At 40.3% G+C, this 25,309-nt stretch overlaps 1 protein-coding gene across 1 annotated transcript in view; it reads left to right on the top strand.

The window, feature by feature from the left end:
* LOC104617345 (arginine-glutamic acid dipeptide repeats protein-like) overlaps nt 1-17,760 on the top strand; it is a gene marked incomplete at its 3' end in the record, with an annotated part of 96,199 nt that extends 78,439 nt beyond the window's left edge. Inside the window, exons 9-11 of the mRNA XM_010282667.1 lie at nt 598-697; nt 16,958-17,050; nt 17,662-17,760. Coding sequence (XP_010280969.1) covers nt 598-697; nt 16,958-17,050; nt 17,662-17,760 — 292 coding nt within the window. The remainder of the gene's footprint in view (nt 1-597; nt 698-16,957; nt 17,051-17,661) is intronic.
* Between the last annotated feature and the right edge of the window lie 7,549 nt (nt 17,761-25,309).

A 25,309-nucleotide genomic window follows, 5' to 3' on the forward strand; every position in this document is an offset into this window, starting at 1 on the left:
AAGGGAAGTAACTGCTCTGAGTAGAGTAGCCATGATAGCACAGGCTTCTTCCAGAGGCTAAATGTTTTTTGAATGAGCTCTAATTAGCATTTCAGTTTCATACAGGTCTCTGGTATGCCTGGTAGATTAATCGGATGCACTGGTGGGCCTCATAATAATTCAGAGTATGAGCAAAACCCTTGTAGTTTGCAAGAGTTCAGAGAAGTGGGGAATCTGCAATTTAAGTCCATTTTCTAACATAATGAAACAAAGATCACAACAACAGGTTTGCTGTCTCTGGTGAGACTCTGTCCTCATGTCTGGAGATTGTCTTCCATAACTCTGCTGAGGCTTTGGTACTACTGCAGTGCAGATTTTTAATTGATGAAATCCACTTAGACTGGATTTTAATTTTGAATTTATTCCACATGCTGAGGTGACTTAGATTTGCATAACAAATGACAATGCTTGTGGTGCCTTGTTTTACTTGTTTCCACTGTATCACAAGGCCCTGAAATTTGTGATTTAAGGTGTTAAATATACTGTTTGTGTATTGCATGATGTGTGCATCAAACAGTGGCTGAAGAATTTAAACTTTTTTCCCCTCAAACTGTAAAGGAGCATGGCAGCTTTTGCAGGCATGTGTGATGGAGGATCCACAGAAGATGGGTGTGTTGCAGCCTCCCGTGACGACACTACGCTTAATGCACTCAATACAGTAAGTATATAGAACTACTGTATGGAAGAACAGTCTTTCAATTTATTTCTGGACTACTTAAAGCATGTAGTGCATAAATAGATTTTGGAGTCATAATATGAGTATGATATTAGCCTAGGATACCATAACTTGCTTTCTAGGTTTTTAACTAGAGTTCTAACTAGTTTTCAAAAATCTAACCCACAGAACTTCAGTGACAAACTTTTGGGTTGTGCCTTTTAAGATGGCAGCTAATGAATGTTCTGTTTGGGAAGCTGCTCAGGTCAAGTACACCAGCGGGAATTGTTACTTGTTCAGCTGACACTTGATCGGGCTATTGGTCCTTTCATTCAGCCCAACTAGCTTCTAGCTGTAGGAAAGCAATAGTTATTTCCTAGAAGGAAAATTCATAATGCCATCTGACCTATAGTGTCACGTATTTGGTAATGATTGTCTGGAATTTGTCCCACTTATGATCCAGTCTTAATTATAATTTATATTTGGATGCATGTATGTTCAGTTATCTGTTGCATAAACATAATGTATATGAATAAAGCATTACTGAGTAGTTACATACATGTGAGTGTGTGTTGAGATCCTCACATGGTTTTAGTGCAGCCACAACAATTACCTGGTGGGAGGGGGGGTACTAACATCAGTAAATCATGGTACATTAAATGGTATTTGAAGATCAAGCTGAAGAAACTTGTCTGTCATCCCATATTTTTTGGTGACATCGTGGAATCTATAGTTGTTTGTTCCCCCAGAGCCCCGTCTGCAGCTTTTGGAGAACTGGGGTGGCAGTGAGTCTAAGCTGACCTTTATTGCTTCTTCATTGTTTCCTTCCTGAAATATAGTAAAAGGAATTATGTAACTACTCTGAAGAAACACTCTACCAACAAACAAATTTCATTCTTCCTCTTTTTATGTCACCTTTTATCCATAAAATATATCTTGGAGGTATGAACAGTTCTGTCCTGTCATTTTCATGGTTCTTGGCTACATTCTAATCACATGCACTTGTGAAAGCTGTGGAAAGGGTAGGATGTACCCTTTGCTGAATGAGTTTCTAGCTACATCCTAAAATGTTTTAGGGGCAATCACAATAGAAATGTACAGACTCCACCTACAGATGGTGGGACTGGAAGCTGAGAGCAACTTCAGTTGAGCATGTTTTTGTGAAACTGCCGAGGGAGGGTGCAGTGTGTAGCTTCAGATTTAGTTTTTAAAGATCTCCTTTCCTAGAAGTAGTTTTAAGCGTATTGTACCTCAGCGGCCAGCACTCTGTGAGTTGCTGTAGATAGTTACCTTATGTTGCTCACAATGCTTGAGGTTCAAGTAATATGTTTTCATTTGGTAAAAATAGAACAACTAGTGATACCAACAAAAAAAAAAGTGTTGCACTCCTGCAAATTGTCTGTTAAATACTACCTAATGACCACAACATTATGTCTGCCTCTGCTTGCTATGCTTTCATTATTTACAATTGCGTATTTTTTTAACCATTTATTTATAAAATTCTTAAAAGTAGGTGGTTGTGGTACACATCAGCAACTGAGTGGTAATTGCTGCAGCACAGAACAGATGATCTGTGTGTTTAGAGGAAATATCCGAAGCATGTTATTTGGTGGTTTTATTGAAGTGAGTGGAACTGACTTTATCAAATTAATCACATTAAATATGCCTAACTGACTTTTTTTTTTACTGTCAGTAAAGCTTCTCATTACATGAAGTTTTTAAATACTTCAGAATGTTAAAAAGAAGCTTGATCTGTAAGTTGTAGAACTGGTTTGTAACTGGCCAAGTCTATGATTAGGTATGTACAACTTGATCTCTACACTAAAGTTAAAATGCCTGAATTCTTAACATGAAACATGTTCTTTACGTAACCTTAGCTTACCAAAACCACTTGCATTGGTTCTTTGTTTTGTTTCCGCTTCTATTTGATTACATGTTTCATAGTGCATCAATTTTTGTCTTGTTTCTTGCAATAGAGAGGAGTAAAATAGGATTAAGATCTAAAATGTGCCCCCCCTGTAATACTTTATTAAATAAACAGCAACAGAATGTCCATTCTTATTCTGCAAAATTGTTTAAATATAGTCTATACAGTCACATCTGTAACCAGCTGAAATCCAACATCAAACTCTGTACGCAAATTAAATGCTTCCTCCTTGTTCTCACTTTTACATCTGCAAAGTCCAGTGTTAGTGCTTCACAGTGCACTTCAGAACTGAGGTGAATGTATAAATCTTAGTCCTTTGGTTCCTTTCCTAAAGGTAGCCAGTGTGTTAAAAATTTGGTAAGAATGGTGTTCTAAGTCTGTATTGCACATCCACTTCAGGCTCTTACCTATTTTACATTGTGTTTCTTTCCTTTCTCTTGGGATGGTTGCGGTACGTTCTGGTGGCTGACCACTCTAGAGTTTTCCAAGTTGTTCCCTGACATCCTTCTTAGTGACTCAAATCTCTGTTAAGGCCAATAATCACGAAAGCTTTTGGAATTGGAATTTCTTTCCCCTTGTCAGACTAATGCAGAAAATTTGTTTAACTTCACTGCTTCACTGTCTACTTTAATTACCCCCTTCAATCACTTGGGAGTCTAAGGAGCCTGTAGTTGCACTTTGTAGACATCTTGCTTCTGAGACTTAGGTAAGTCCCAAAACATTTTGTTTCTGTTCTTCTGATTCTTTTCTCTTTGTATCTCTAGTGCACATCGTAATCACTGCTGAGCCACTTTCTGAATGGGGGAGGTTTCACGCTTGTGAAATAAAAGCACTGTACAAACTCTTAATTTATCCTCTTAAGAATACTGTTTGTCTGTGGGTAATATTTTTGCTGCTGTTATGACTTCCCCTTCCCCCCCAATATGACATCTTGATGTATAGCAGTAAGACTTGCCCTGTGGTGTTCTTGTGTGTGTCTCATTGGCTTCAGCTTTGCTGAAGTTTCTCTTTTGTAGGTATTGTGGTGCAAGTCCTCTGTTCCTCTCTAAGCTAGTTTTCCACCTTGTATTGACACAGTGTAGTTCCCATTAAATAGTCTCCCTGAACATGGACTGTTGTACTTCCACAAAAATACAATCTGCAGGGTTTGCCCTTAATGGTTCTTGAAAGGTCCTTAGGCTTCTGCGATTTTTTTTTTTTATTTATTCATGCTTTAAAAATGTACTCTGTGTACCGAATGCTCTTCATCACAATTTTTAGGAACTAGTGAAAATACTTCCCTTGTTCACATTGAATTTTTCTGGAAGAATGTTTTCGTAAGAATGATAGTTCTGTCAGGTGGGATATTTTAGGAAACTTTGACTTATTTCTGAGCGCCTGCTTTTTTGACTAACTTAAAAGAGTTTAGGTAAGTATTTAGTTGTCCTGACAAAATGGTGCCCTTGTATCTTTCTGTTCACCATCTGTTTAAAGCATATCAGATTTACCTGATAAATAATTACAAGAATCTTTCCCTGCACTAAGTTATGTTTTTGTTTAGAAATTATCATATGCAACCCAGAAAATTAATGTAAAAAAATTGATATGGTATGATTTCTTATTATGGAAATCCAATAAACTTCAGAGCAGCCCTTCATATAAATCAGTCTTGACAAGCTCCTTTGCTAGTGTTTTATTTATGTAATAACAGATGCTGTAGCCCCCAGAATGATTTATTGTTAATTATACCAAATAGAAATGAAGATCGTGGCAGGCACAAGGCAACATATATATCAGCTCATTGAAATGATTATTCCAGGTAAACTCTGGCTCCTGTTTCTTTGTTTGGCTCTTGGCATTTGATGCCACATTTGTCACTGTAACCCTTGGGAAGGAAATAAAGTTTTCATTTGGAGTTCATTACCTTCCTCATGAGTGCTGGCTGCCATACTGAGAGCTGTGCAGGACGACATTACCAGTTCCTAGAAGTCTTCCACCGTGATATTTTTAGTTAGTGTAACAGAAGAGCCCCTGTCTACCATAGAACAGGTAACGGAATTTGGCCGATGTTCTAAAACTAGCTGGGTTTTTGTGATGTATTTAAATATTCATGCACAAAGGCTGTTTGATGCAGTAGACCTTAAAATACTAGTCATGTAAAACAAAAACGTGCATATTTCCCACAGCCTCCTCCTAGAGAAGCTGATGCGCGACGGTCTAGCCGAGCGGTCTGTGCCCGGGGGGCTGCCTGACAGGCTGCGCCCGGAGGGTGCTGGCAGATCGCTCCTCCTCAAACGGGCAGCCTGTCACGAGCGGGGTCCCCCGGGGGTCCGTATCGGGCCCGACGCTGTTTAATAGCCTCGTAAGTGATCTGGATGATGGGATCAAGTGTACCCTGATGAAGTTTGCCAAGGATATCAAACTGAGTGGGGAGCGGACACTTCGGAAGGGAGAGCCACTCTGCAGGCAGACCTGGGTAGGCTGGAAGAGTGGGCTAAGAAGAGCCTGACGAAGTTCAGCAAAGGCAAATGTAAGGTCTTGCGCCTGGGGAAGCGTAATCCAGGAGTGCAGCACAGGCTGGGATCTACCTGGCTGGGGAGCAGCTCTGTGGAGAGGGACCTGGGCGTTCCCGTGGACGAGCGGCTCAGTAAGAGTGACCAGTGCGCTGCTGCGGCAGGGAGAGCCGGCAGGGTGCTGGGTGGCATCACCCGCAGAGATAAAGGAGTCGCTGTCCCACTCGGTGCTTGTCGGGCCGCACCTGCATACTGTGTTCGGTTTTGGTTGCCGCAGTACAAAAAAGATGCAGCCAGGCTGGAGAGGGTCCAGAGAAAAGCCACGATGATGATCAAAGGACCGGGGAGCCTGCCACGTGAGGAAAGGCTGGGAGAACGGGGTATGTTCAGCCTTGCGAAAAGAAGGCTTAGGGGAGACCTTATCACCGTGTTCCAGTGTTTAAAGGGTGGCTACAAAGAAGATGGAAATTCCTTTTTTACAAGGAGTCACGTGGAAAAGATGAGTGGTAATAGGTACAAGTTACTCCTGAGGAGATTCCGATTGGACACGAGGAAAACATTTCACTGAGAACAATCAGCCATTGGAATAATCTCCCCAGGGAAGTGGGGATTCCCCAACATTGGATACTTAGAAGATTCAGCTGGACAGGGTGCTGGGCCATCTTGTCCAGACTGTGCTTTTGCCAGGAAAGGTTGGACCAAATGATCCTTGAGGTCCCTTACAACCTGGTATTCTACGATTCTATGATATTCAGTACATTTGTTATTTTCCAGTTTTAGAATTGAATCATAATGCGTGCAGCTGTTTTTATCGGTGAAATGTTAGGTGATGGAAGCATTTTAATTTTTTCTTTATAGCTACCCAGTTCCTCCTATCTTGTGAACTGGAGAGCCACATTGCTTCGAGGCAGAAATCTTCCTAATAAGTGAAGAGGGAAATGGAAATGTTAATTTGAGTTACTCCCAAACCTTGTTTTGGGTCACTGTGGACAACTTTATTGCATTCTGAGAGCCAGCATGGTTGATGTGAAAGTTTTGTAATTAATACTCGGCTGTAATGTGCTTTGCCTTTTCAGCACTTTTGGGATAAAAGTGTGCATCAGCATCACTTTTTAATAATCAGAATACCATCGGAAAGCCCCTCAAAACACTTTATTTAAAAGGTAGCTGTGGAGATCCATGTGAAAAAATCATGCAGGAGAGCCAGGACTTAATCAGCCAGTTGTGGGGTTTTGTGTTGTGTGGGGTTTTTGGGTTTTTTTTGGTTCGTTCCAAGCTAATTGGAATTTAGAAACCAGTTGAAAAAGCTTAGAATTGATTCCCTTTCCAAGTTTGGCTAGTTTATTAAATACCGTATTTTGCTTAGCATTCTCTACTTGCAAGTGCATCGCCCACTCTGATGACATGTTCAGTGTGGGAAAGCAGCTGACACACTGTCTTGTTCTCTTCCACAGAAGGAAGAAAAGCCTTATGGAAGTAACTTTAAAAAAATGCCCAATTGTGGTGCCAGTATGTTTTATTTGGGGATAAATTTCTTCTGTAGCATATGCAATGGGTGGGTAACCTGGGCCATCTGTAGGACTTGTGGAGCACGGGGAGAAGGAGTTCTAGTTTTCAAATGAAAATAAAGATGACCCTGCGCTTAAGTTCTGTGGCAGGATCAAATTCAAGCATGTTCAGACAAGCAGGTGATTTTGTATTTTTATTTATTTCTTCGTATGTCCTTGTTCTCCTGAGTTGCTGTAGAGACTGCAATTCTGGCGTTACATTTCGCAAAACTCCTTTTAGACGTAGGAAGTTCAATACTTGAGTGTTCCTTCGTTGTGGGCCTGAGAACTTCCCAGAGATATGATCCTAGTGCTTGTTGCAGGGAACATCCATCTTGTCCACATAATACATTTAAGCTAACATACCATGGCATTTAAGCAGATTACTGGACTGTGGCTTGCAGTGTCAGACAACTCATGTTCAGTTTTTTCCCCATGTAGTTCAGTATTGACCTATGAAAAAAGTAACACAAAGTAGTTTAAACAAATGAGTTTTGCCTTTAATAACTCTCAGATCAGGAAGCATTAAAATTCAGATTAACAAAGAATACCAGAAAACTTAGATGTCATTTTAAGGGCTGAGATCTAAAATTATATTTCAGCCCTAGGAAGGCTTATTTCAGTGGCCATATGGATCGCTGGAGTAGTTTTCATCTTGTTTCTTAGGAATCTGAAGGAGTTTTTGCCTTCAAATGTAATAGGATGAGCCCCTCTCTTAATATCTAGAGCCATGTATACTGCTTTTGCAATTTAAATTCAGAAGTGAAACTGTACTGTGAGCCTTTCCTGCAGGTTAATTTACACTAATACCTCAGTAGTAGTGTCCCTTTTTGTTGCATTTGTTAGAAAGGTGTAAACTCTTACATGATAGAGAGCTTATAGGCAAGCCAGTGCAAGGTCAGTCTTGTTGAAACCTGGTTTTGTGCATGTGAAAAAGTAACATGCCAACTTAGCAAGCAGTTAAGCCTCCAGCTTCATTGTGTCTGGTGGTGGGGCTTTTTTGAGTTGGAAAACAAGTATTTATATGTACTTGTATCACAGTGCTAGTTCTTTAAACATGATGCACAGAAGGAACTTGTGGAAGCTGGTTACATACAACTACTGCCGTGGTTTAGCCCCAGCCGGCAACTCAGCCCCACGCAGCCGCGCGCTCACCCCCCCGGCGGGGCGGGGGAGAGAATCCGAAGCGTAAAAGCGAGAAAACTCGTGGGTTGAGGTAAAGACAGTTTAACAGGGAAAGCAAAAGCCGTGCGCAAGCAAAGCAAAACAAGGAATCCATTCCCCGCTGCCCGTGGGCCGGCGGGGGTTCAGCCACCTCTGGGACAGCCGGGCTCCAGCACGCGTACCCGTTACTTGGGAAGACAAACGCCCTCACTCCGAACGTCCCCCCACCGCTTCCTCCTCCTCCTCCTCCCCAGGTTTATATGCCGAGCGTGACGTCGTGTGGTCTGGCGCGTGGCTCTGGCCAGCCTGGGGCGGCCGTCCCGGCTGTGCCCCTCCAGCCCCCCGTGCCCCCCAGCCCTCGGCGTGGGAGGCTGGAGGGTCCTTGGCTGCTTGGCAACAACCGAAAACACCAGCACGTTATCAAGGTTATTCTCCATCCCAAATCCAAACCACAGCCTCGGAGTAGTGTCTGTGAAGAAAGTTAACTCTATCCCAGCTGAAGCCAGGACAGCTACATACACACACTACCCAAAGTCTTGTTAGCATGTCTTCAAATGAGTAACTGTTCTTGTTTTCACAGGTGTTTTCCTCAGTGCTGCTTCCTTTTCTCATGCTACTTCACAACTTTTGTCTATTGTGAGAATTATATAGGAGGATTTTGGCATGATTGTTGTAGACTTACTAAGGATCTGCAAAGGTCTCTTGTAAATACAGAGAAGTGTTTTGTGGTTTTTTGGTAGTATTCTGGTTATGAAAGCTTTACTGTGACCTCCGAAGTGGTGCTTTTGTGCTTTTGTTCGTTTTTCAAAACAAAGCACGTACCACTTGTGGGATGCTCTAAAGAAACATCACTTCATATGTGCAGGGTGTAGGACAGCTATCAAAGTTGAATTGGCAGGACTGAGGATGTAGGAACATCTCAAATCGTTTTTCCACTAGGAAGATTGGTGGTGGCTTGCCCTGTGTTAAAACTTAAGGATGTCCTTTTCAAAGTTAATAGGCAAGAAGAAAGACTTTTTAAAAAAAAAAACAAACCACAACATTTGTGGTAGGCTGGTGATAATTGCAGCTGTGTTGAATCCCTTAGCACTTTGAATGTGCTTTCATTCATAATGCAAGAAATAGAGCTAAGTGAAGGAGCCCGAGTGAGCTGGTATCGCCCACGGTGTGCCTTAATACCGCGTTTGTTGTAGGCAGCAGCTTGTGTCTGTTCGCACACCTAGCTGGTTGTGGCACACAAGCGAAAACGCTGTTGCTCAGAGTTGTTCACTTTCTCTAAAGAAATGAGAGCTGTTGCCTCTGATGTATCATGAAAAGAAAGCGCGGGAGGTACCGGTGTCCCAGAGAGCTGTATTAGGAGGCGTGGCAGGAGCTGTGTGTAGGGAGGAGGGGGAGCAAGGGGCTCTTCCCCTGTCCTCCTCTCACTTTGCCCCATAGGGGTAATGTTAGAACTTCATGGAGATCCTGGCTTCATCTTCAGCAGAAGAGTAGACAAAAACTTTCAAGGATATTAGGAAGTTGTCATACCTAAAATTTAGGTATGCAAAGGCTGGAAGAATTTGTTTTAAAATGTCTTAATGTGATGTGATTCTTCTGTTACAAGAATTGGAGCTGGCAGGCCCCACAGACTAAAACTATGGAAAGCAGCGTTTAATGTTACGACGGTGATTTTGGAGAGCAGAAATGGCTGACAAACAGCTTTGGGGGGAAAAAATCCATTCAGAAGGTTTATCTTGTTCATGGTAGAAAGCTGACACTCTAGACCTGACAATCCATGGAAAGATCGTAACATGGTGAATATTGAGCATGAACGTAGTTGTTGCTGCTACTTGCAGGTACTGTGGAGTAAGAGTTGGGGTAAACCTTGGTGTAGTTTCTTCCCTTCCCTTCCTCCCATTTCTTTGCCTCTGTCTTCCAGAGCTCTGATTAGTATCAGATCTGGTTTAAGATCCTTTTTGTGCTCCATACTAATACAAAGTCCGACACGACCTCTCTTATCCTTTGCTGCTTATGACCTATGCCTGCTATTCAGAGTTTCTACAGTTCTTTTCTTAGAGAATCCAGGTCAAGAAGGTGTTAAATTACTTCTTTGTTCTCAGTTTTTAAAAAGTTCCATCATAATAATAATTCATTCTCAGTGTTCTGCCTTACCCATTGTTCTGATTCAAGAGTAAGTGTGAGCATCAGTTATATAAACCAGAAGACCCTAGAAAAGAAATTGGAAATGACAGTGTGCAAACTCAGCATGTAAGGGTGAAGCTCAGACTTTTTCGTCATGTTTGGTATGCATGTTATTTCTGCTGGGGAAATGGAAGAACCAGCAACTCTGTCCTCAAATGGTAAGAAAATACTACCACTTAAGCTTGCATATTACTACATGGAATAAAGTCAAAACAATCATATGCTAATATTGTATAAATCTCTCTTTACTGTAGTGTTGCTCTGACTTCTCATAACACACTATTACATGTGAACATGTCATTATGAGTGACAAAAATGACAGTGTAATATCAGTTTAAGGAAATTCAGTTCTAAGTAAGATGTCACCCAGACAAATTACTCCCTGTTTCAACTTGCCCTTAGACTAGATTTTCTTGTTCATTAACTACAGACAAGGTTGAAAGCATAAAAAATTATTTAAATATATGTTAGCATTTCTTATTATTACTAGTTTTCTTTTTGGATGAATCTTAATTAACAGCCACTCGCATGGTTCAAATGAGGTAGCATAGCACTTCAGGGGCCATCACTGTCTGCCTAGGCACGTTGGAAAATGAAGCCACTTCTACTGCATAAGACAATTTTGCCACTTTGAATTTTCATTCATTCTTATCCTTGCTTTTAGGGGAAAAACTTCAGCACTTTATTTGTGAGATGACTCGGGAAACCTTTCTAGAGAAACTGTTGAAAAAGAGCAGATAAAAAGGGCCAAAAACGACTGCTATAGTTACTTTTTAAAATCGTTTTTAAACATTTAAAATACTCTCTTTTTTTGAGAGAGGGAGTGGGGGGATGTATGTGTTGTTTTGTTTTCTAAAATGCTGTTGCAGGTTTTGCAGGTATTTGGCAAGTTCTTGCCCTGGATGCTTGTGCAGCACTGGCCATGCCTGTTGTATTGGCACAGTTAAGCTCCCTCTACTATTCTGTATTTTGCAGCTGTATTTTCAGCTGGTTGGCAGAGCCCTGGCAGTACCAGTGTGTGCACAGCGGATGTAACGCAAGAATCTAGCTTTTTAATCTCCGTCGTTGGCATCTTAGATCGCGTTGTAGCAATTAGTTATTTAGAAGCTTAAAATAAATTAGAACTGGGGGGAAGAGATGGAAGTTACTTGGAGGGGAGCAAAGCAGTGGGGACTGATTTCTGTAATTTCAAGCTGTCAGATACTATAAATAAGATATTTAAAAAAACAGAACTAGTAGTAGTTTTCTCTTGTATTTTACTGATTTCTGTCACCTTTTTGTTAGTTTCAAATTCTGTTGCAGGGCAAGCTGTGTCAGCTGGTTATAAATCAAAACTTTGCAGTTAGCAGTGACATCATGTTAGCAGAACGAGATTGTCGGGCAGAGCCTTTTGGTTTTTTATAGTTTAGGTTCTTGATTGGTTCAAGGTTCTGTTGTCCTTGGGCACCAGAGGGAGCTCAGCAAAGTAGTTTTGTTGTGGGAGAGGGCAGTATATTTTTTTTCTCTGATCCAGATTGTTTAGTGTGTTGCAGCAGGTGGGGAGGAGGTAGAATTTCAAGGGGCGGGGGGGGGAGATTCCTGGAATTAAAGGGCATTTGGGACTAGTGTCTTGCTGGGTATAAGACATGGTTAATAAAAATAAAATCTTGCTATTTTGGAGGATGAGCACTTCAAAGAATGCTGCAAACTTGAAAATAGATTTTGCTGTTTCACCTCATAAGATATATTTGCTATGGAGCATATTCCATTTGATAGTAGGGCAAGGCGTCTGTAGCTATAAAGAGTATCTGCATCAAACTGAAACTTGTCATCTTTGCTCCTGAAAGAAGTGGCCGGAATTACGTTTTGTATTAGATTAGGTGCTTGGATTGAGTAATTACACCAAAAGACCTAGCTACTCAAGCCTCATGACAGTAATTCTCAGTCTGCTTTTCATTCTCCTTGTTGTCTTTTTCCTTCTCTCTCCTCTTTATTTTCTACTTTCTTAAACATGCTACGGTTTTTGCAGAACTACCGGCTATCTTAACCATTGTCCCCTTCAGTGAGAGGAGCAAATCCCTCAATAATTACAATGTTCTTAAACCTGCATAGATTACAGTAACTGGTGCTTAAATAGGGATGTTATGTAAATATTGCCTGTGCAGTACAGGCAAATACAGTTGTCTCTCTTACGCTTGCAATATTGGTAGTATTTACCTCATGTTTGGAAAGTCAGGCTTTATATCTTCGTGCCCTGACAAGTGACGTGATTTCCCCGTGCCCAGTGATCGTTCAGTGGAAGAGCCGGCACTCAAACCCGGAGAACTCCTGAAGCCCAGTGCTGTCCTAGAAATGCCGGACGTGACTGCATCCCCACAAAAGTGTGTTCTGGCTGAACAATCCCTTCTGCATTTATTGGCTTTTCTGGGTGGATTTCAAAGTAGTTTGGTACTACTTTATCACTGTATAGTAGCAATTTTTCCTTAGAGAAAGAGACTCTGGAATCTAACAGTTTTAATGGATTGCAATTATTTAATATTACAGCATGAATGCAGCCTAACTCAGATGGGCTTTTCAACGGAGATCATAATGACTGTAATTGCAAAAGGCTGCCTTGCTGAAGTAGAAGCTGCCAGATGCAATGCCATTCTGATCTAAAAAGGTCACAGTAAAAGGGACATTTAAATTAAGTTATAAATTACAATTGAAGAACAATATTTTGATGAGCAAGACCAGAGATGTCAGAGCTGCAAGATGTAATTCATGGGTTCATTACAGAACAGAGGTGCCTGACAGCTGAGCCATGCCAAAAGGAGAATTTATTTGCAACATCACGCAGACAGAAAATGGCAGCTCTGCTGAGAAGCTATAGCAGAAACTTGAAACCTTGTGGTAATGTGCAGGCTTTATGGTAATAAGGCTTGCCTGTGATCTAGCGTTGTTTAATGACTGTTGTAATATAAATTATGTTTTTAGGCACGTGCACATGCAGAATTTTTCTTTAATCTACAATCCTGTCCGGTGATGCAGAAGTTGCTGTATTTTCTGTTACAAAGTAGAAGCACATTTGTGTTGATTCCTTTTGTTGCAGTTGTATACGTACATAATGTCAGAGTGGTTCCAAATTTGGATGGCAGTGTTAATGCTAAAAATGGTGATTCTCTAGATGACAGGATAGTAATCTAGTGTTTATAGCAATACCTTGAAAAGTTCAACTAGAAGTTAATGAAACCATAGGCAGTCATCATTAGCTATTATTTATGTTTGAGTTGCTTGCCAATAAAGTGCTTATATATATTAAATGACCGAAAGTAATAAGCAGAGAATGAGGCAGATTGAAACACGTAAATTTAACTCTGGTGCTTAGAAAGAAAATATTTTTCCTTTCCTGCTGCATTATCCTACTCCTGGCACTTAAAAAAGCTTTTTTTTTCCCCACTTGCTGAAAGTAACATTTTTCAGGAGACTCTAAACCTGTGTCAGTTCTTTTCACATCTGTGTCTTTTCTGTTATATGACTCTTCTTGTTGGCATCTGTCCTTATGGGTTTTGTGACCGTTATTAATGTAATTACTTGGTCAAAAGTTAATGCTCATATTTTTTATTGTTGATTTGGGACAGTTCGGATGGCCTGTAAACACCGCCATTTTTCAGTAACCAGAGTAGTTGCCTGTTAGACCAATCGACTCTTTCTGGGCATGTCTGATTTTTTGCAGATTAAACTGCTTGGGCAGTAGGGCTGCCAGGGAAAACCACGTGTTGTCCTTGAGGCAAAGTGAAGATGCCCTCCAAGTTACAAAGAGGCTTTGGCATTACTGCATGTTTTTGGAGGGAGCAAAGAAGGAAAAGAAACAGAAGCACTATTCTCTGCAACACTGTCAAATTTCCCAAGTTAAAAATATTTTAGGTAGTGGCATACACAGAAAAAAGCATTTGCAAGGTGAGCTGGCAAAACAAACGGTCCTTTTTGCTTTAAGATGGATCTGTTCCCAGTGCTGGAGTGCAAACAAGGAGAAAAATGAATGTGTACCCAGTAGAAAAGACAACATCTTATCTTCATACCTTTAAGTAGCTATTGCATACCACAGGAGTCTGATTAAAAAAAATAAAAGTTTAAAAAAGTTTAAAGTCAGTAGCGTTCGAATATTGGCATTGAGCACTCGGCACGGCAAGTCTAGCTTTCTACTGGTGGCTTATGTTAGATGGACCGAGGTCATTGTTCCACGTGCGTGGAAGTGCAGGCACGGGAGCTGACACCGCTGTAGTGAACAGAGGCGGATTTACAAGGCATCGTTCTGCGGTGCATTAGGAAATTGCACCTGGGGAGACAGGTTTGAAAGCAATGGTTTCTACGACGTGATCTCGGGTAATGCATCTCCCTGGCTCACGGCAGCGTGAGGTGCCAGTGATGGCTCTGATGTGTTAACGCATCTCGTAGCAGTAGCTTGCAGAGATCAGGTAGCTGAAGCAGGGGAGTGGGGAGGAAATAATTTTTGGAAGCTGAAGCATTGTTTTCTGTGGTCACTCTGCAAAGGTACACACAATGATTGCACAGAGTATCTGTAACTTCCCGGTAGGTGCTGTATAGAAAGCTGAAAATGAGTAGAAAACCGCTCTAGCTTAGTTTTCTTTCTCGTTCCCACTATATTGGCTAAGCACTTTTACTGCAGTAACACCCCGTATGCTATTGGTAAGGAAGAAAATAAATGTTCAGGCTGCCAGTTAAGGGGACATCGCTGTTTGTTCTAAAAACACAGTGCAGGTAATGATCGGAGGTCTTTGCCCAGCAGTGACCTTTTATTTTTAGAAATACTTTACTTTAAAAATCCCTCAAGTATAAATAATTTTTGAATGCCCCAATAACTTGAAGGTGGAAGAGCACCTTCATCAGTGCAAGCTGTGAGCAAGTTTGTGTGAAGTATAACCCACAATGTACCGATTTCTTCTTTAACACGACTGGTAATGTGTTCATCCCTGGCAGTAGGAGGTAGGCGGTATGACTTTTGAGTGGCGTGATTTTCTAGAGGGCCGTGCACTTCTGTTTTTGTAGCTAACTGGTAATTACTAACAAAGTAATTTCTGGTGTTTTGTATTGCAGACAGATTGGCTTTATAGGCTGCCACGATCCGTTCTGTGGCATTCATGACCAGAAAACTGAGATGCTAGTAGAATAGATGGCATGTCATGATACATGGTATCCAAAATGTGCCATTTCAGACAGTGCAGCAGAATGACAGACCATAGTGCCTTGTGTGAAACGGGCACTTTCTGTTCTGTGAAATTCCCTGTCCGTTTATGGTATCATTTTTATTGAAAAAGTGATTACTTCTATAAGAAAACCGTGTGCTTGGATGCACAAGCTATTTAAAACCCGAGTTGACAAAAGCCAGCAAGTGAAAGTGAGACTGCTTTGTTCCTTACAGATGGGTTTTCTCTTCACAGCTGCACGAGGCCACGTACAGAGTGCAGGGCTTTGCTTTCGATTTCCCAGCTTTTGGCAAGTTCTGCTGCAGCTCTTGAAGACTTGTGGAATATTCTGCCCTGTCATTCTCAGAAGTACCATGGCTCTGGAGCCATGCTGGCTTTCTTACAGTGGGCTTCTCCCATCTAAAAGCTATATTCAATAGTGTTTCAGCTTTAAAAAAGCGTATTGCATATATGTTTATAACACACACGCACGCACGCATGTCTGTATTTTGCTGTAAATGCCATCGTATCAATCGAAGTTGCCATTTGACTTCCTTCCTTCTGCAAGTTGTATGGTGGCTTTCAAAAGTGAGCGCACAAACCTTTCATGGGTTATTTACTGGGAGAACTGTACAAAGCTGGCTTTCAGTGGAAACTGATTTTTATTATAGTCTCACCAAAAAAAAAGTCTGTATGGCCAGTGATTTGTTTTTCCCTTCTGTCTCAATTCAGAAGTCTGCCTTTATTTCTTAGTAGAAATCACTTAAACCTACTTAACAGAAGTAAATTTGAGTAATTTACTTACAGCCTTTAAAAGCTTCTGAATCATAGCACTGGATGCGGTATGAATGCAGGGCATTCTTGTGCACCGAAGAGCTTACAGCCTTTACCAAGACAAGACCAGACAGACAAAAGAAGCAATACGAGGGAAAAAACAGTGTTGCTAGCAGGTGGCCCTAGGGCAGAAGGGGTCTGACCATTGTCAGATGTACATAACCAGTACTTACGGATTGTTGGAGAGACGTAAATAGCTAAAGTGAGCAGCAGTAAGAAAGCAATCTTGCTGGCTTTATTTGAAGCAGAATTCTGTTCTAAAATTTGAGTCTTTTGACATAAGAAAAATGAGAAATTTTTTCCCCTTGTAATTGGGTTTTGCTATAACTTTAATAGTTACAAAATAGTTAATATCTTGTCGCTGTTCCTGGAAATTGTCTTGATCCCTGTTCAGTTCATCAGTCTTGGGAAAGGTTCAAGAATTACAGTACTCGTTGAAACGTTTTCTGAGAGTGATTAAGCACAGGTTCTAGCAGCATGGACGCTTCTAGAGAGCGGGATGCAGATGGCTCGGGATAAATTCTGGGCAGGAAGGAAAAGCAGGAGGTAATGTACAGAATCATACTTTGGTTGTCCCTATTATAAAGAAACTTTTGAGAGTCTGTAAAATTCTGTGATATTAATAGGCAGCTTTGAAGCTTTGGTTTGCTTAGCACCTTGCTCAGAGAAACTACCCCTTGTCTGTGTAGGGGAGTAGTCATGCAAATCGTTCTGCCTTTTGGGTGTAGGAAGATAATTAAGTTTTTGTTATCCCAGCAATATTTCTTTTTCTTTTTGATTGTTTTTAGAAGACATAGAGCAGGCTCCTGTCTAGTTCTTCAATTCCTAAAATTGCACTGCACTTTGAAGATAGGACAGGCTATAAATCTATGGTGTGCTAAATGTTTTCCATCAAGAGTTAAGAGCTGGAGAATCTCATGGGTTCATTGCTGAATTTTTTTTTGCCTGTGTAGTTGTTTTTCTACCTCACCCTGACTTTAAATGTCTACTGTCTACTTCAGACAGCTTTTGATCATATAGATGCCAAATTTATGGCAGAAAATAAGGTACACTGTAGGCTGTGACCAGCTGAAACAGTAATGTCAACTTAGACATCCCTGGTTGCATTTATGTACTCCTGTAGCTATCTGTAGAAGGTTTGTTTCTTTTGCATACTTGTTTTCCAACAACATGATGATCTTTACAGTGCAATAAAAATGAGAATTTTCTGGATGGGTAAACTTGACATCCCATGGCTTCCAATCCCTCCTGTATGCTAGTTTTTCCAGTTGCTTTTACTAATCTGAACAAAACATGCTGCATGAAATACAATTCCTTTTGAAAACTATTTTGTTGGAGCTTTAGAAATTCCAAGGAATTTTTTTTTATGTAAAAAATATTTTTTAAAGTTAGCCAAAAAATCTTCAGTGTTTTATGGGCTCAGACATTATTTGGGGGAAGTTTAGGAAGGAAGGGGGAAACATAATTGTTCTAATCCTATTTATTCTACTAATGAAGCCCCAATTACCCTTCAGGTTGTTTTTCATTTCATTTCATATAAACAGTAAAAATAATTAAGCATAGAACACCTCATGTGGCTCCCTTTTAGTGTGTTTTCTCCAATAACAGATCACTGCTAATTCCATTGAATGATCTATTTGTCGTCTTTATTTTTTAGCTACATGAAAGTAACTATGATGCTGGAAAAGCCCTGCAGCGCTTGGTGAAGAAACCTGTGCCAAAACTGATTGAGAAGTGTTGGACTGAAGATGAAGTGGTAGGGAAATTAATTATTCCCTTGAGCCTTTATAGTTCATGTTGCTTCTCTTGCTTTTCTTTTTTTTTCTAAAGAGGTTATCTTTATGGGAAAGAGGGGCAAATAATTTGCTGCATAGGATAAGTTTTTGTACAATTCTGAGTTGTTGGGCCCTCGTTCGATATACAGAACCTAATTAGACTGGGGAAAATACCTTTCTAATAGTAGAATAAGAGAGAAGATGAAGTGACTGGTTTTGAGAGGATGCTATAGGGTAAATGAATAGCTGCAAAACTTCTGGACCCTAAATTTCCCTTTCACCTCCAGGAAGACTGGCCATATTCATTAATTGGAGTTGGACAAGATGTAAAAGGCATACAAAGTATTGTCCCTGGGTTTTTTTGCTGCTGATATTGTCAGAGGCTTAAAGTGTCAGCTCAAGTTGGCTAATGGGAGTTTGGATATCGGTGCTGCTCCTAAACAGAATTTGAGATTACGTCCCTTCTTCCTCTCACACGGAACATTAGAAACCGTTTACTGGCATAGTTCTTGATGGATGTATTTTTAACAAAGAGCAGGCCAAAAGTAGATTATCTGAAAGCTGGTGTTTAGCCATACAATCCACATGTGCGTTAAAAAGTAAAAGTACTTACTTAAAGTAAGTAGTCACAGTGCTGGTTCTTCCATATGGCTGGTGTTTCGGCATGTGCTGCTAGTTAGTTTTTCTAGGTTTGGGGCTCTAGTGCAGGCAGAGGAGGAACACTGTGAACGTGTCGTTCTTTCCTTCAGAGGTTGGGGCTTTTGGTATGTGTGGCTTTGGATTGAGGTGTTACTGTTGTTATTAGCCTACTAAAAGATACTGCTCTGCAGTCCTGATTAGTGGAAAAAATAATTTTGACTTGAGAAAGACACCTCTTCATAAAAGCTGCAGTTGACAGAGAGACTGTGCTGCTGGGAAAGCGCCTCACATGCAAATAGTCCACTTTTTATTTTTTAATTTCTGGCTATTTTTACAGAATTTGGGGGAGATGGTATCTGTGAGAATTAGTGAAGCAAAGGTGCTTCTTGCCATTCATTCTGCAGCTTAATTGTTGCAATTGTGAGGTTTCTGCTGGCTTAACTTTTATACATCTGATATAATGCAACTGTGCTTATTAAACAGTTTTCTGTAGGGTTGTAAGCTGAAATAAACTGTGTGAAGTTGGGAGCAAATTATAGATTCTTAATTTGCTGACACCTTGTAAACAGATTCTTAAGTATTGCATTCAACACAAGATGCATTTTCTGGCAGGGTTTGGAATCCAAATGCTGCTGCATTACAACCCTTCTTTTGTCAGAGCTCGCAGCTTTGACTGTTTAAAAAGAAGAAAAAGCGTGAAACTCGTGCTTTTTCAGTAGCCAGGAGAAACGCTGAACAAGTTCACTTGGATTACATCCTAAAAATATTTTGCATTTTAATGCTGATATTGATGTTGCTTAACAGAATAGATTTATGTGAAATGTAACATGCAAGAAGACAGTACCTCTTTAGCAAGCTGACTAGGCATGTCTGGTTTTGTGAAAATGGAAAAATGTTATATTTCCTAGCTCAATAATTAGGCTGCAGTGTGCACTAAAATAGAAAATCAGATGATTGGAAGTTAGTTATGATAAAATATTTATCACAGAAGAACTTCAGACTCGCTTATGGTTTTTTACCTTTCACTTTTGTCAAAGCTTCTCTCTTATGTACCATATTGGAATAAAGGGGATGGAAATTCAACTTGTCATGCATACTTAGCAGGATAGAAATGCAAAAAATCTAATACGGTGCAAGACAGCATTGCTCATGTAAAAGTGACAGAAGTTTTGAGGGTTTTTTTCTTTGAATTAATGAATTTTTAAGCTTTGATGAAGGAATAAATTGGTAAAGAATTTGAAGAAGTAAATAAATAAATTTTGTGATCTTGTTAAGCTAGTGATAAAATTTGCATTGGTGCTATAAAATAGAACTGATGCGTAATGGGTGAAACTTTCATGGTTTCTTAGCGCTTTTTAATTATTCAGACAATGGCTGGAGAGACTTTTTTTTTTTAAGCTCTAGTTTCTCTGAAAGTCTTTCAGGGAGTTATTCCAATGAATTACATGTGCTTGCTCTCTCCTTATGTAAACCTTTTTGCAAGAACTAGATTAGGGGTCAGCCAGGCCATATAAACCTGTATTAAAGTAGGCTTATTCTGAAATCCAGCAAAGAGCCTTTGTGGTAAGGAGACCGCCCGAAGTCATAGAGTGAAAGAGGATGATGTGCTAACACTGGCAGCAAAGCGGAGGAGAGGATGAGTAAAAAGCCTAGAACACAGCTTCCTGATAAGTTTTACAGTTATCTTGTCACAAAAGGGAGTTTTGTTCAGGGAACTGACCGTCGGAACAAATACTTCAAGTGCTCTGCCCTGTGTTTAGTAAGTTTGTTTTCTCTGCGTACATTCTTTCCCACATTCATGGTTAAATTGTACAGTGCTACTACCTCTTTTTCTGTGTAGAATTTTTTTTTTCACTCTCCTTGTTTTTTCCATCAGCTGCACTATGTTGTGAGTGCCGTAGCTGCTGCAGCTCAGGGTTTTTTTGACTGGTCCATAGTAAGCGATAGAGAATAGAGCCTCACAAATAAGAAAAAGCAAAGTTCATTGAAAAGTGAAACATTACTCCAAAACTGCAAACCCTGTGAGTACAGAATAATGATCATTGACTCTATAAATCATTGTCAGTCTCAGCTCATTTTATCGTACTTGTTCTGTTCCATCCAAGTTTCCAGAAACATTTGGCAGCCCTCCAGCCTCCGCAGAGCCAAAGATCAAACTGTGCTCTTATTTATAGACAGCTAAGCTCCACCTGCACAACTTCATAACATGTTTGTCCCTGGCAGTTTGTGGAAAACTCCAGATTGAAGCAGCTGTAGTGCACTTCTGAGCATTTCTGAGACTTGCAAGGGAAGTTTCCGTATTGTTGGCTCTGTGAAACTGAGGAAAACTCGTTCTGTGTGATACTTAGGGTGCTAAAGCTGCATAGAATCTCCACAACAAAGTATTTTTCAGAAAACACTGATGTGTCAAACCCAAAGTCTGGCCAAAATAATGAAATTTTGATGACAACCTTAAGTGTCCTGTCTCCCCCATCTCATGATGGCACGTGATGAGCAAGTGGAAGCTTCTAGTAATGTGGCTGGCTGATAATCCAAGAGACACTTCTAAGGGAAGTGGAAGATCCAGGTACAAACCATGTCTCTATTTGTGCTGGACTTAGAATTAATCTCTTCTTGTGGCCCAGCAAGTATCTGCTTATTTAATTTTTACACCTTATATAAATAAGCAGATACCACACCAGGTTTGAAGCTTTGGCTAGTTAACCTCCTCAACTGAGAGAGGTTCTCTGGCATGTGGCCAACTGAAATAATTTAGATCATGGCTTGTATTGTCTCAGTTTTTCCATTCCTGCCTTCAGAATCCTATAATCATATTCTGCCCGCTGCCATGCCTCCGGACCCCCGAAAAGTCACACTCCCCCTTTTGTTACTCTTAAGTTAACTTTCTGCCAGTCCGTTGTTTAGGTTTTTTTTGTGGGTTTTTTTTTTTTTTTTTAAGATGAGCATCAGACAAATTCTATTGCAGGGAAGATGTACGGTTGTGTGGCTGGGCGGAGAACAGGGAGCAGAGGGGAAGGAGCGTTGTGGTAAGGTCAAGTACTTGGGCAGGTGAAGTGTCAGTGTAGTCACACTGATGGAGGGAAAGAACTGACTTAGTACAAAACTAATTCTTAAAACTTGCCTAAGTCAAAACCCTCTGTAAGTTGGTTGGAGTATTGCTTGCACAAGTATTTTTACTGAGTCCACTTCCACTGTGCTGGATGATTAATGTAGCTGATTTTGTTGTGCACATGATAGCACTGCTGTGTCCAGCACAGATCTCAGCAGCATTCAGTAGTATTTGTGATATAACACTGTGTGAATAACTCAAATTTATTGAAAATTTATGTATTTATAAAGCTTTTAACTTTTTCTGTGGAGTATCTGTTGCCCAAAGGTCAAGCCTTTCTTGTTAATTAAAACAATTTTGTTGCTTCTGACCAAACTGTCAAGTAAGAGCTCCTTCGCAATGATCAGAACTGATTAAAATAAAGGATGGATGTTATGTTATTTTTACTACTGATGATGTGGTTACAGAGTTTTAAATCAAATTAAACAGGATAAATTTTTCCAGTGATTGAATTAAATGGAAAGCTCTGTAAATATGAAGACGGAGGTTTGTTGTCTCCCTTGTGTTTCTAAACTGATGGCTATTTTTAAAACTTTTTTTTTTATTCTGGTATGTAAATTCAGAGGCATACTGTGAAAACCAGTCTTCCACACTGCTTAATAAAAGTGGCTGAAGAAACTTCTTCACTGCTGTGTCTACATGCAGCTCTAACGGCAGCTGTTTCCTGTTTATAAAGGCTTATGCTTCACCTGACACCATCGGTTTCCAGCAGTCATTTGGTGCGAGGCGTTGGTTTCTCTTGCAATGCTCATGATACGTCCATGCACAAATTTGTTGAGCAGTTGTCATATATAATGTCATATTTAAGCACCTTCTAAGCACGCACCTATAGCCCAACATTCAGCAGCATCTCCTGGTGGAATCTCGTTAGGCTGCAGTTTCAAATAGCAAGCGGTGCAGTTCAAAGTAGATGCAGTATTTGGGAAGAAGCCATGGAGCAAGTCTTTTTTGATGCAGCTGGTGGCAGTGCCCTCCAAGTTTCCTACCATCGAATGCCAGGTCTGACACGCGGCGTTGATGCCCACTGCGAGAGCGAGGTCAGTGCAACTTGGAACGGGGCACTGACTTAGCCGTTGGGCAGGTGTTCCATGGGGTATCTTTTGCTAATATGAGATTATAGAGTAACCACTTTCCTTATTCCATTTTCTTCAGCCATCTTTCCCAGTCTGCATAAGCCCCGGTGGTGCCCAGTCTCTGTAACGCTGTTTTCGTCATTCTGCGTGCAACAGTAGTTTGCAGTACAGGCAAGGTCTAGTTAGTATTTGTCTTACTTTCAACGGACTAAGAAGACAGAGATGCTTCACTCAAACTCAGCAAGGGGTTGTCAGAGTGAGACGTGAGCTCTACTCTGCATCTTATGGTCACCTCTAAAAATGTCTCTCAATCTAATCTGTGTCAGAGTGGAGGCATTTTTGATGCAAGCAATCGGAAATCCCTAATAAGAACGGAATGGTGCTGGTCAATTCTTCTTCTCCAGTTGGAAATATTTAAAAAGTGACATTGAAATTGTATTTTGAAACATGCAGACTTAGTTTGCTGTCTGTGAGGAATAAGTACAACAAACCTGAAACTGAGTGCCCGTATCTAAACTATGGTTCTTGCCCTTGCTGTGTTCCTGTCCACAGATTCCAAATCTGGAACTATGATCATGAGCTTCTCTCAGTTAAGGTTAAATTGAACACTCTTATTTCCTTGTGTGGTTTCAGTGAAAATATTTCAGAAGAAAAACCGTCCTTACAGAATTTCCACCCATCTTGGGATAAAATCTTCTCTGCAAAATGGCTTTTGTGCTTTCAGTGATGGTCAGTTCAGTTCTGACCCTACACTTGTTCCAGGTCCAAAAATGAGCTTATTGTGCACCCTTCCATTTCAGAAAAATAAATAAGCTATCAAATGGCTATCACTCACAAAGGATACAGTGTTCATCTTGAGGTTTGTTAATTTAATGGAATGGTTTTCAGTTCTGGTACGCCTCCCGTAGTGGAAACGGGGAAGGAAGCAGACGAGTTCTGGCTGTTCTTCACATAGCAGTCCTGCTGATCTGATCTGGGTTTTTGTCTCCTTATTCAGAATGCGCTTTCTTCTGTCGTCGTATCAAAAGCACTCGCAAAATCAATACGGCTTACAGAAGAGAGAAATACAAATCAGAACCAAAAGAACCCCTAGTTTATTAGGTTTTTAATTAAACATGATGAACACATTTTAAATAACACAAAGGCCTCAGGCTGAGCTGCATCTAATCGAAACAGATTAAGTCACCCGTCCACACTCGGGTAGTTATTAATTCTGTTTACTTATGCATGCTAGCTAAAGGCAGAGTTCACTGCCGCTGTGTTGCAGTTTATTGCACAGGGATGCTTTTGCTGCATGGAATTGTGCTGCTAATTAGCATTCAGATGTTGATTATGACGAACACTGGCGAGGCTAATTGAACCACCTTTGAAATTCAGGGCTGTGTGTTCCAAAGTTAATCTGGGTGAAACAGTAGTTTTGCATTATTTCTTGGACACTGCCTCTTTTTTCTTCTACGCTCGGTCCCATGTTTTCATAGATGTTAAATTCTTAAAAAGAAATTGCTAAGTGTTCCTTAAGAAGGTTTTTTTTTACTTGTGCATCTCCATGTCGATGGAGATGTCAGAACTGTCGATGACACGCCGTGATAACTGGCTTTTATCATGAAATAGGCTGCCCTTTAAATATTTTACATTGCTTTTGATGTAGAGTAGTTGAGGTAAACAACCTAGATTCAAACAACGTCTTAAATTTATGTGCAGGGATAGTTAATCCTTCCTGGCGATTAAACCTTAATTGGCCATGTACATGGATTTACAAGTTCATAAATTTTAAAAGATCCACACCTGGCTTCAGCTTAAAGCTCATTTGTCATAAAATACAAGTGGAGATCCTTCTGCCAAAAATGACAAGATAGAGCAAACTAATTTCCTAACATGTTTGCAAGTATTTGTAATCCAGTGTAGCTGGTCAAGAAATTACTTACGCAAAACACACATACTTATTTGCTTGGCTTCTTTGCCTAGAATCATCTTCAAATGTCTCTTATCTGCCCTTTTTGGAGTATCTGCTCATGAAAACATTGTTTTCATTGCTTGTTCCTTCAAAGCCAGGCTTTTCAGATATGCTGGAAGACAGAGCTGCTTACTGGGGCAAAAATACCATGAATTTTATTTACTGTTTATATGGCAGCCATAGAAAATGTAACTCATAGCAAAACTGAAACGGAGCCCCTGGTATAGCGTGTGTGTGGGGATGATCAGGGAATATTTGAAACGGAGGCTGGCACTGCAGGGCTGCAGTTGAGTAATTGAGTGGGCTTAGAAGGTTAAGATATCAGCTGTCGCTTAGTTTTAATTTTTTATCCCCAAAAAGTAAACATTACAGCTTCATAGTGGAGTGACAGTCCCTACTAAACTAACATTTTCTGGACTTTAGAAATCAAGCCATCTGATTCCATTTGCAGGTGTGTTAATCAGAACAGTTGAAAATTAACTGAGCATTGAAATAAAAGCCGCCACCAAACAGAAATTGCCGTAGTCTGGTAGGACCTTTACTTTAAGAAGAATAAACAAGATTTTAGTTTAAGAAAGAGTGGGAATGTACAGTCTTTTCTATACTTTATTCTAAGAATTTAAGAGTCTAAAAGAACCATCAGTCCTCACAGTAAAAAGTGACCGATGAAGGATGAAGTTATTCTGCTTGGGGGAAGAAACTCATTATTTAAAAGTTGCATAAAATTACAACTACTTAGCAGCTGACAGGTATAC

Source organism: Phaethon lepturus, unplaced genomic scaffold, assembly GCF_000687285.1.
Source record: "Phaethon lepturus isolate BGI_N335 unplaced genomic scaffold, ASM68728v1 scaffold6020, whole genome shotgun sequence".
In the NCBI taxonomy this organism is placed as follows: Eukaryota; Metazoa; Chordata; class Aves; order Phaethontiformes; family Phaethontidae; genus Phaethon; species Phaethon lepturus.